At 36.5% G+C, this 11,809-nt stretch overlaps 2 protein-coding genes across 11 annotated transcripts in view; both read left to right on the forward strand.

The window, feature by feature from the left end:
- Nucleotides 1-9,299, forward strand: part of LOC108630765 (E3 ubiquitin-protein ligase Rnf220-like) — an 81,942-nt gene extending 72,643 nt beyond the window's left edge. For 8 of the 10 annotated variants that reach the window (XM_026818706.1, XM_026818685.1, XM_026818690.1 and 5 more), the window contains 5 exons: nucleotides 6,805-7,070; nucleotides 7,149-7,419; nucleotides 7,494-8,126; nucleotides 8,197-8,270; nucleotides 8,493-9,299. In XM_026818706.1, coding sequence (XP_026674507.1) covers nucleotides 6,805-7,070; nucleotides 7,149-7,419; nucleotides 7,494-8,110 — 1,154 coding nt within the window. In that variant the 3' untranslated portion in view covers nucleotides 8,111-8,126; nucleotides 8,197-8,270; nucleotides 8,493-9,299. Of the gene's footprint in view, nucleotides 1-6,804; nucleotides 7,071-7,148; nucleotides 7,420-7,493; nucleotides 8,127-8,196; nucleotides 8,271-8,472 lie in introns of all 10 variants that reach the window. The other 2 variants (XM_026818681.1, XM_026818677.1) reach the window with 2 other exon arrangements.
- Nucleotides 9,300-10,391: 1,092 nt separating this feature from the next.
- ATPsynO (ATP synthase subunit O, mitochondrial) lies at nucleotides 10,392-11,564 on the forward strand. Its single transcript, XM_018034306.2, has 4 exons — nucleotides 10,392-10,501; nucleotides 10,671-10,715; nucleotides 10,821-10,931; nucleotides 11,009-11,564. The coding sequence occupies exons 1-4, from the start codon at nucleotides 10,481-10,483 to the stop codon at nucleotides 11,453-11,455; spliced, it is 624 nt and encodes a 207-aa protein (XP_017889795.1). The 5' UTR covers nucleotides 10,392-10,480; the 3' UTR covers nucleotides 11,456-11,564.
- The last annotated feature ends 245 nt before the right edge of the window (nucleotides 11,565-11,809 follow it).

An 11,809-nucleotide genomic window follows, 5' to 3' on the forward strand; every position in this document is an offset into this window, starting at 1 on the left:
TTTCCTTCTATACTTTTTAGCACGTAGCTATGTATTATTAGCTTTGTTCTTCTGACGTCTAATTTCTTGTTAATTATAGAAAATGCGTTTTTCTAAGGTACATAAACTTTTGAGATTGACTGTGTAGCCTTAAGTATTGCTACAATGCTTTTTCATAACATAAAGAATAGAAGAGGTATTTAGGTGGACTCCTTTAACTGAGGCACCTTGTATAATTAATATGAAATACGTAATTCAATTAAAAGAAAGTGAAATATTTGTGTTGGCCTCAGATTTTTCTGGTCTGCAAACTGTGTGATTGTAAGAATGTTAACTGACGTTAATTCTTATACAACTGTCAAAGGGAGACTCTCGCTTCTTCGTTTCCCTGTATGCGCCACTGACATCTGTATTACCAAGATTAGCAGGGGGTTGTTCCATTACGTGACGCACACCCGGTTTCGGTTATACAGCGATGTAGGTATAGGTGTGAAAGAGGGACGAAGGGATCAAAAGGACGAGGGCTGCTCCTTTCATTGGATCCATGACTTCGTATACAACGCACTAATCTGTAGGCCAGTCTTTTGTATTATCACTTAACGTTATGTTTAGTCAGTAGGTCGGCAAGTCTGTGACTCTTCAGTGTGTCAGGGTGAAAATTATTTGAATCATAAAAATTGCGAAGATGTTCGCTATTCAATAAAAGAAAATTCACTCGACAGGGTCTGAAAACGTATTTCTGACAAGATTCATTACGAAATTGGTTCTGTTTCATGATTGCAATCTTCCCCACGAAATTTGTATTCATCTTTAGTAATAAATCTTCCAGTGTGAAAGAACACGAAGTCGTGCGGTGTGGAAACAAGAAAGTAGACGAGCTACAATACAACAGTTGTTATAACTAGCCGTGACATCCACGGGCCCATCCGAAAATCTGATTGGGGACTTCCCGACCCGGTCGGGGTACCGAGACCCCCCTTTTCAACCCCTCCCTTTCTCTGCTGTCATTTCAAACACCGGAGTCACCCCAACGGTCCTGACTTCCCGAGTTTAGTGCCAGTTTGTGTCCGATGGATGGATAGCGAGTCACTTTTATTCGGTGCGACGCGACGCTTTCGATTCCTGTTACCGGTTTGTGTTCAGTGGTACAATTTGAGGATGTATCATTTGGCGTTCCCTTGGAACCTAGACCGTGAGTATCCAAAATCGATCTGCTCATAGATTCAATTCATCTACAGAACTCAGTAGTCAACGTTTGTTTTGCAAAAAAAGAACAAGCAGAATTTTAGTGTACGTGTCTCACAGGTGCCAGAGGCATCCTCCTTTTCTCTCTCGCTCTTCTCTTAACTTGCACCCTTTCTCCGACCCTTTACCGCTCTCTCATTGCTCCGTTCGTCCGTAACGGCGCGCAGAGAGAGTTTAATTAATATTCGCACAGCGGTCGGCCCGTTTGATTAGCTTCGCGTTACATTGAACATACGCAGAATGCGCGCACGCGAGGAAGAGAGAGGCAGGAAAATATACGTGCAGTAGAGAGATAGACGGAGTGAGAAAATGTACAGAGATGAAGAGAGTGGGATAGTAGAAGACGGGAATGTGGAAGAGAGTCAGAATCCTTAATGCAGAGAAAGAGAAAGTTGAGTGGGGAAAAATATTTTACATATTATATCCACTCCGCATTTTATGTATTTTGATATTTCGATAAGTTTTATGGACACACGTACTGCTGTATCATGTGGGATATTGAATACAGAAAAAGAGAGAGTGTGTGTCTTTTTGTACAAGGCGAGTCAATGAGGATAGTGATATATAATTGTTGATTATGCATATAAATTCTTCACTTGATGAATCTTATTAAATAGAAGCGTCATTGCATTTTAACGAATAGCAATTCATTTTATAAAATTGTTTTCATCAATAAGTTTCGTTATATTGAATGATAATCCTTATCGACCCACTCTGTATGTATAAAAGAGATACATAGCAAAATGCAAAAGAGGGGGGTAGAGAACATTCCTACGGTTTGGTACGTAATATCACAATCATAACCATAACCAGAACGGGAACCAGAACCAGAACCCTCGTCCATCCATCCATCCGTCCGGCTGGCATAACGTAAACGTCCTCACGCTTCGCCGGTATCAAAGAACTGGACACACCAATAATAGTAGCAGCGTTGATGTTGCGTTACTATGCGCCCTCTCCCTGTTTCCGGTTTCGGATTTTCAGGTGAATTGTTAGGCGAAACCGTATTCTTGCTTTTGTACTGAAATTTCGCGATCCACAAGATATGTTTAAGCTGCAGAATTATCTTACAAACGTTTACTCAATCCCCTAAATTTATCTCGTGTCCAAATTGACTGTTTCACTGAACTAAATTTAACACTAGCACAATTATAGTTCTATCAATTATTAGTAGTAGATATCAGTTTGTTGAATTCTATTACCGTTCTCTTCATAATTATAATCAATTGTGCAGACTTGAATTACAATCCGTTATCTCGCTATAATTAATACTATTCCCGATTCACGATCATGCAAGGTAAAAATTGTAAAGTACAACGCAGAGCAGTTAACTATTTATGGGATACAAGTATTGAAACAAAAGAAGTGAGCGAACAATACGTGTACTGCGAACTATCGGCGTGCATATTTCACAATAATTTAGACAGTGTGAGACAATTAATTTGAGAGATATGCAAGATAGCTGCGTGTAAGAGAAAGTCGCTAAGGATACAGAGCAGCGCTATCAAAAAGGAGATAAGACGTGCTACCACAGGTATCAATAGGTATTGTAAGAAGATAAGTGTATTCCCGTGAATTTCAATTTGAATCCTTATCGCGATAATAAATACGTTGCGTGTATCGGGTAGGGCTGGTTGTTAGCGATACAAAACGGAGTCGAGAATTTTCACTATTTCTTATATAAATTAAGATGATCCTCAGATTTCGAAGTTTAAATATTGAAGAACGTCGCATGAACGATGAGAGGAAGAAACATACTCGCATACTTTTGAACAAGAGAAACGGGAAAATATGCGGATAGTAATCTTTCCTTTGGGCAATGTGCAGAATTACGCGTCACCGCGTTTCACATCCCCTAATCGGTTCTTTCATATAGACATTCCTTTCTACTGTCTGTCTTTCCACTGTATTTCTTACTCGCTGGCTCTCTCCTTTGCTTTATTTTCCCACTACCTTTTAGATCCTTCATCCGAATTAATTAATAAAATACAAATATGTACAAAATGAGAAATATAGAAACATCCTTTGTGGTCAACGTACGCATACGTACAAGCGCCATAGTAAAGACACCTAAAACCTAAAACGAAACTTGGTTGGTTCTCTTTTACCCCCCGGAGAGCAGCTACCCTTAAATCATAGCTGTTTGTAATTAAGCGAATGAATGGCCTGTATCGTAGTTAATATTTGCGACATGACGCATGACGCCGCCACGGAGACAAATCCCTTATATATCATCGTAGCCCTTTATATATATATTTACAAGTACCATCTTCTGGCTTCATAATTTAGGCTTATACCCGAGAGCTCCACCAACCGTCGATTGCTAAATTTATATTTCATTACAAGTACTTAATTCAAATGCAATAATAAAATCTAAATAATTCTAACAACCGAACAACAGAAAAATGAAGTATATAGCGATTTTACCAACCAGATTTTTATCGGAAATAAAACATTTATGATATTAACTGAAAAAAAGAAAGAGATTTAAGACTTTTTACTTTTGAGGTGCTGCATGCATTCTTCATATTTTCCTATAAATCAAATTTTTCTAAACACATCAAATCCGCAGTCTAGTTGCAGTAATCGCAATTCGAAATTTATCTTGAATGTCGACTAAATAAAAGAACAACGGGATCATCACCGCGTGCAGTAAGATCGTTCCCTTCGTGATTCTCTATTTTCTCTTTCTTCGCTGCACTCGTCCTCCCCGTCCGTTTGTTCATCACTTTTTATTACCGTTGGCAGTTAGCACGTGGTACCAGTTATCAATTTCAAATCGGTACTCTCGTTTCACAATCTTCCCCCTCGTGGTTTAACCACTTCTGTCTTTAAAAGAAAACAGAACAAAAGTACGAGCCGAAGGAACATACTATCTCTTATTTTAAACCGTTTCATTCCTTGTACACTATTCTTTAACGTGTCGGCCGGTATCGATTAATCGGAGTTTAAGATCGCGCGCAGGGTAAATCTACACGGGTTGCAGCTCCGTTTCAAGCGCGTAAAAAACGACATCAAAGAAACATTTTGTATTGTTTAAGAAGCTTCTATATAGACTTCGTGTTTTACGTGTTTATACAAAATTGTATGCGCAGGAAATATAAAGAATGCACGTAATGAATAAAAATTGATCAGATATCGTAATAATTAATGAGAGAAATTCTTATCTAAATATATTTTTTTTTTAATTGATACCATATATGTCTTCTTTTACAAAAAGAACTCCTTTATCATTGGATACTATATTTGGGACTTGGACTATTATGTGAAAACTATACGGAGTGCAATAATTGATGCGAGATAAAGATACAGCTATCAAGATAATTAAGCGTTCAATTAAAATGGAAAGCGGCGATACGTACCTGACAGGTGTGTAATAAAAAATAATAATGATCGAATTAATAACGAGATCGAGCGTCGGCATGATATCTGCTACACTTATTGCGCCGTGTATCGCAATATCGTTATTTTTTATGAGAATGGGCAATGAGTTCTTTTAATATTTCAATGACAGAAAGAACATCATCGAACTCCTTGCGCTTTTTTTTTTACTTTATTGCGTTCCTCCTCTTTGAGCAAAAATCGAGCAGACGCGCACGTGCATGGAATTAAAATAGAAGAAAGACGGATTAGTATGAATGATAGTTAGGGAATGTAAAATCGTGGCAACAGTTGTGGTTAAATACCCGAAGGGAATGGTAACGTCACTAAACCACCGATAACCCTTCATGGCCAACCGAATACGCGCACGTGTAGTGCCGCGCACGCTTGGAAATATATGTATATTTAATTACGAAAGTATTTGGTTCTCTGTAGTTATTAAATTTCGTGCCCCCTTCTATTCGTTACTAACATTCGAGATAAAGAGAGGAAATATTATATCTGACTGTTCCTTTTTTTCAAATTCTTGTTTTAATAAAGCAACAGTCTGGGGAAATAAGAAAATCTTTCGCCCCCTTTTTCTCTCCTTTAAACAGAGTCGTCTCTTTTAATTAAAGATACGCGGTCGCCTTCTATCTCCACGGTCCGTTTTAAACTGCCTTAAATGATAGCGCGGTTATGGTTGTTGGAGAGATAGAGCGAGAAGGGTGTTAACGGCGACATTGTCGTTTTATCCAAATCGGAGGGCAAAAAGTAAGAGAGAATAAGTCTTAAAGGAAGGTCACAGTGGTTTCTAAGTGGAGATAAAAAGAAATATATGTGAGGCACCATCTCCTGTGTGCAATTGCAGTAAATATTCGTTGAGATAAATTAAAATAAATGCAGATACAACAAAAAAAAAAATAGAAACTGCGAGTTAAGTGAAGACCTTAGATCATATTTTAGAATCTGAAAACCCTTTCTCTAATCTTTGTAATGAGAATACAACTTTCCGTGCCGTTAACACCCTTCCCTCGCAGTTCTTACAATCTTATCAACCTTGTCTTATCATTAGAACGACAGGAGGGATGCGATTTCTTTTTAAGTTCTGTCCGGTGACATAATTAAAATAAGGGAAAAGTGTAGGGAACATTTAAATGTGGGAAAAGAGAGAATAAAATGATTGACTTTTCCATAGTCCTTTCCATCTTGAACGTCTACCTCATCTCCTCGTACTTTAAAACTAAGAAGCAAATGAAACTCTAATCGTGACATGAAAATAGTATGGGGCCGTTTATTTTTTTCGGGAATTGTGTTAACACATCGCGAAGAGGTGCTCCTTCCCTCGCGAATTTATTTTCTCCTTTTCTTATCCTCTCTTCCTGCAGGGAATCCCTTTCATTTTCCCCTTTCAATTAGGTACGCTCGCAAATTTATGTCCGACTCCTACCAACCCCTTCCATTCGTTCTCTCGATATTCCGCATTCGTTTCTTTATTGAAAGAGACACCTTCTGTTGTTTCCTTTACAGCCCCGAAAGAAGTATTCGCGATGCAAAGTGGCAACGACCAGCGTGCCTTTAATATTTAATTCCGACGATTTCATCGTTTCGAAACGGTTATTGCACATTTTTCTCCGATATTAGATCAATGGATCGAGAATATTAAACAGTATAATATTTAGATTTAAAGAAAGTGTTCGTATAGCGTAGATTTAACAAATACAGGGTGTTTGCGAAGTCATGGTACAACCGGCAAGGTGCCTCACATAAAATCTAACCGAAAACAAGGAATATAGTTTTATCATACGAGGCGTCATTTTCGAGAAAATCAAGTTTAAAAATTCGTTAGGTACGCGTGCTTTTAGGCAGATTCTACTTTATTCGCCCGATCCAGCCCGCAATTCTCATTTCCGCTTACGTTTATAAACAATATAGAGACTCCTTGATCTGTGATAACTTGTTCGCTGTAATTTCGATGAAGTACTGGCTGTAGATCGAAATACCTAATAATTTGTAAAACTATCGTGATGACGAGCTGTACGAACCGTGAGTACACGGATACTCCTTGTTTTCGACTAGATTTTATGTGAGGAATCATCCCCTTGGCTGGTTGTACCACGATTTCGCAAACACCCTGTATACGTATTGTACACGTAATTTAAAAACAGACACATGAAATTATGTACTTCATTTAAGAATCTATTTACTTCGTTGTTTCAGCTAAAAAGAAGTATCCTTCGGATTTTTCTTGCTGCCCCGTGTGCGGCGTCAGCGTTCGTCCTCAAGAACTGGAACATCATTTCGCCCAGGAACTGGACAGACTGTTTAAGATCAGTGCCAATTCGCGTAATCGCATGTCCAGGTCGAATTTGATCCAAGGACATAACAGCCAGGATCACCCAGGACGAGGAGGAGGCATTATCTACGGAGATGGAACGCCACAGGGGAGGTGGGAGACTTACAAGAGGATTAGAGCTAATAGGCAGGTGAGTGACTAAATAAATGATCATTTTGTAAATCTGTATAAATAGATAAGCTGATTACGTACAATAATGAATATTCAGGCTCGAATTCGAATTAAAAACCGGAAACGCAAGGCTGGCGATCCTTGCTGTCCCGTCTGTAATGATCGCTCATCCGGCACACCCGAAGAATTAAATCAGCGTGTCGAGAACACCTACGGTCATCAATTGAACAAGCAGAACAACAACTGTAATGCAACTAATGTAGAAGAAGAGGAGATTGATGTGGAAGGCGATTCGGAAACTGTTGAGGAATATGAATGGTCTGGCCAGAGGGTTCGAGCGGGTACGATGCTTGTTGGAGGATTTTCTGGTAAGTTTATTTAATATACTGCCAGCTTAACATCTGTCGTCTGTTGGTTAATACAAGTCATGTGGAATTTTCAGCTGCGAGTCTTGCTACCTCTTCGACAATCCGGTCCTCAACCTCCAACCCTCAAGAAGACGACGAAATCGATTTAATCGTCGACGGTGATACGACAGACTTCGGATCGACCCAGTATTCCGAATCTGATACGATAACTCTCCAGAACGAACGCACCTTTAGAGAACACAAAGAAAGGGAGGCTCAAAGGGAAGCAGTTATGTCGCCGAACAATCCTCAAACCCCGGAACAGAGCGGTCGAACTTCAATAGAAATAAAAAATCAAAGTGGTCGAAGTCAAAGTTCCATCGGGATGAGAAGCCAAAATCAAAATTCGATCGGGATCAGGAACCAAAGTCAAAGTTTAATGGAAATTAGAAATCAAAATCAAATGGAGATTAAGAATCAAAGCGGCCAAAGTCAAAATACTGTTAAGATAAAGAACGAGCCCGGAATCAACAATATTTCGAGTCAAAATACCAATTTAAATTTGTGTATAAATTCAAATCTGAATTTAGATTTGGATTTAAGTAAAGATAGTGAAGGGGCGAAGGGCTTAACGAGGAGTCAGGGACCTGGTGGTAGCATCGAGAGGGAGGACAGGAGAGTCGGCGGGGGGGATGCAGGGGATGGGGTTTAAGCGTTTATTTTGTATGGTGAGTGAGTCGTTTTCTATAAAGTTACAACAATTTTAATTTGAGTTATATGATAACATTTTGTTATTAGGAACAACATAAAACCCCATTACTTCCGTCTACTGTTGGCACGTACACTACGAACGATGTTGGTTACACGCACTGGTAAGATAGAGAACATTCTTAACAGAACGATGATATACCTTATATGATATATATAAAGACATTCTTGCATTTCGAATCACTGAACATCCAGTATTTAGTACATACCTGATGTACTTAAAGAGCTTTAATGTCGCGACTCTTTAGTCTCCGAATGAAGGAGGTAAAAAACAATAAATGACAGGAATATCTGTTAAAATCACAGATAGATACGATTGTCAACAGGTCACACAAGGACAACCAGAGCACGAGTATTCAACATTCGTAATTGACCATCACCAATCTGAACAGAGTAAGAATATAACCAGAATCCTGTGGCTATAGGGTGAGCTATACAACAATATCCAATTCCGATTCTCATCAGATAGCTAACAACATTCAAAATCAATACGTTTTATTATATTGAATATACAGTGACGGACATTCACATGGGAAAACATCTAATACAACCCTAAATTCCCTTAGTTATACCAGTATAGATTAGATTCCTATTAACTGGTATAATATAACATTTAAGTATGGTATTCATACATAAATGAGCCGTAGGTAAAAATTTCTCCTACCAGAGATCCTACATGATGAATTTCCTTACTTGTACATGGTGCGCCCCAATATTCATGATATATCGAGGAGTAAGCGATACATGAAAAAATACATTAAAACTGTGAATCGTTCTTGCGTAGTTATCGAAGGATACGAAAGATATACAGAATATGTTTTAAATTTTACTTATTTTTTCATGCAATATCATACCCTTCTGGATCGTATCATGAATAGTGGAGCATTCTGTATATTCGAAATGTAAAACAATAGTGAATTGTAAATTAATATAAATAAACCGTTCGCTATATGTATGTAATATATTGTACGATTCAGAAGAGGAACGTTCCTCTAATGCGTGATCGCTGTGTAACCAGAAAAAAACTACCTCTAAATTCAATCCGTTTGTACTAATGACTTTTATTTGTAGTTATTATTTGTTGTCGTTAATAAACCATTCAAATCAGAAATTAGGAAATTATTAACAGTAAACGTCTTCGTTTCATTTTATCCCTAATATATACATTCAATCTCCTGTCTATAAGCTCACAACTAATGCACGCGCACATACTTTCGATTCACGAAAGTATAAGAAATACATGTTCAATTCTTAGACTATTATAACTTCATGGATTAAATAAGGTAAATCATACAATTTAATTAGATCCAGGAAGGGACGAATGTTGTTCTTGTATATTTACAATAAAGAATTTGTTCTGCGAAGTACGTAATTCATCCACCTCATGGCTATACAATAAATGTGAAAACTATTAATTAGCTTCTTTTTTTATGTTTTATATTCATTTTGGTGCCAAGGGCAAGCACATAGTAAATGAAGAAGGCAAGAATCCTATTCAAATACAATAGACCTCAGCAATGATTGTATTATGTTTGAGGGAAAATAACATGAATATTCATATTTTTATATGAAAAATAAGCAAGTATTAATACATAAGTTTAAGTATTATTGAAGAAGACAAACATTATAAAGATCAGGCCTATAGTCAAGTATCTTAATATAATTATAATTATGCTATATCAAATACAGATTCTAGAAGTACAACAAATAAAGAATGAGGCAACAAGAAATAAATAGATTTTTATACAAGTATTCCCTACCTATTACTTCCATAATGAGAAACATTCCCTAATTTTTAATTATAAACTACTGCTGCTATAGTAAGTATAATAATAAATTATATAAATGTGTGTATGTGAAATTACGTATTCTTCTGAAAAATGATATCTCATCGTCTTGTTTCTTAAATTTCCGTTTCTCAAATTAAAACTGAAAGTTTTGAAATAATCTTTTCGTATTTTAACGCCGGATACAATTCATTAGAAACTGATTCTTATTCCACTGCACCGTTATGTAGTGGTAGTAGAATTTGTCTAGAATTCGGCTGCATTTTAAGAGTTATGATATTCTGCATTAAACGTAAACGATTCTTATTTTTCTACGGGATTTAAAACAAATTCTGTTTGCTTTACCGTCTAAAAATTCAAAGGGGAGAGAATTTCGCACTGTTTATAAAGATATCTATTGCTCCCTCTACAGATGTCGCTCTTTAAGTAAATAAATGTATTGGAAATGTACATAAAACCTTATGTAATGGTTGGTTTGTAAGAACCACATTTGTCGTCCCGATTCTGTGTGCTGTGCAAAAATTACAATGTCCTTTAGCAGAGTAATCGTAAGTAATATTATTACATATTGGGTCTTGTGCGATATTCGAACAGTAAAGAAGTAAATCATTCGTACTAAAGTAAAACTATTCTGGTAACCAAGTTCTATTGATAAAATGAACACAATTAATTTACGAAGTAACTGCATCGATTATAAAATATTTTTCTTTTTATTAGGTACGATCATTTTCTAACAGCTCTGCTGTTCAACAAATGGTTAAGGTACATTTCATAAGAGTATTAAATATAAAATTATATAATGTATTGAAAAGTATATCTGTACTTTGCAAGAATCAAGTATTTCATTTCTATTATTTTCCTTGCTAGCCTCCAATTCAAGTATTTGGATTAGAAGGAAGATATGCCACAGCACTTTATTCTGCAGCATCAAAACAGAAGACATTGAGTACTGTTGAAAAAGATCTCATCAAGTTCCAAGTAGGTACAATACATCACTTTTCAGTATTCATAGAAATAAAAATTATTTTCTAACGTGTATTTGTATCATCTATTAGGATCTTATGAAGACAGATCAGAAGTTGCATGAATTCGTGAAGAATCCGTCAATAAGACGAAAAGACAAAGTGGAAGCACTAAAGGCAATCTGTGGAAAAATTAACGTGTCCAAGGAAACAGGAAACCTTCTAACTTTGCTAGCAGAGAATGGCCGACTTCCACAACTAAACACTATAATTAATACATTCAAAATATTAATGACTGCTAGCAGAGGTGAAGTAATTTGCGAAGTAACCACTGCCAAACCACTCGATGCTGATATAAAATCGAAGTTGGAAGGGGCATTAAAGGGATTCGTAAAGAAAGGTCAAACTATCTTGCTTACTACAAAAGTTGATCCTACCATTCTTGGTGGTATGATCGTAGTAGTTGGTGATAAATACGTAGACTTGAGCGTCGCCACGAAAGTAAAAAAATATACTGAAATTATTGCTGGTACAGTATAAGTAACTTTTTATAACGTTCAGTAAAATGAGCAAGGATGAAGTACTCATATAGCTGATGACATGTATGTCATTAAATAATAAATTATTCCAGTCCTGTTATTCCTATTAATATAGTCTATTCTTCATTTCACGAAACCATATTTAGACAAGAGTAATCTTTATTTATTTTTATATGTGAACATAAAAAAAGTGAAGAATGTATATATATATGAAAAATTAAGTTCCATTTTTTTGTTATGTATGTCCGGAATAATAAAATAATTTGTTTTAATGTCGGTGAATTTAAATGCAATCTGAAAATTACTTTTATTTAAAATACTTACAACGTTCTCGAAGTTCATGCGCATTTACAGA

This window comes from Ceratina calcarata, unplaced genomic scaffold (assembly GCF_001652005.2).
Source record: "Ceratina calcarata isolate Rehan_Ccalc_2016 unplaced genomic scaffold, ASM165200v1 scaffold144, whole genome shotgun sequence".
Taxonomy (NCBI): domain Eukaryota; kingdom Metazoa; phylum Arthropoda; class Insecta; order Hymenoptera; family Apidae; genus Ceratina; species Ceratina calcarata.

Bases quoted from the DNA above. Each gene is read 5' to 3' on its own strand.
- ATPsynO (XM_018034306.2), top strand. From the start codon at position 10,481: ATGTCCTTTAGCAGAGTAATC. The intron at 10,502-10,670 runs GTAAGTAATATT...TCTTTTTATTAG, and splicing joins TGTCCTTTAGCAGAGTAATC to GTACGATCATTTTCTAACAG. The intron at 10,716-10,820 runs GTACATTTCATA...TTTCCTTGCTAG, and splicing joins CTGTTCAACAAATGGTTAAG to CCTCCAATTCAAGTATTTGG.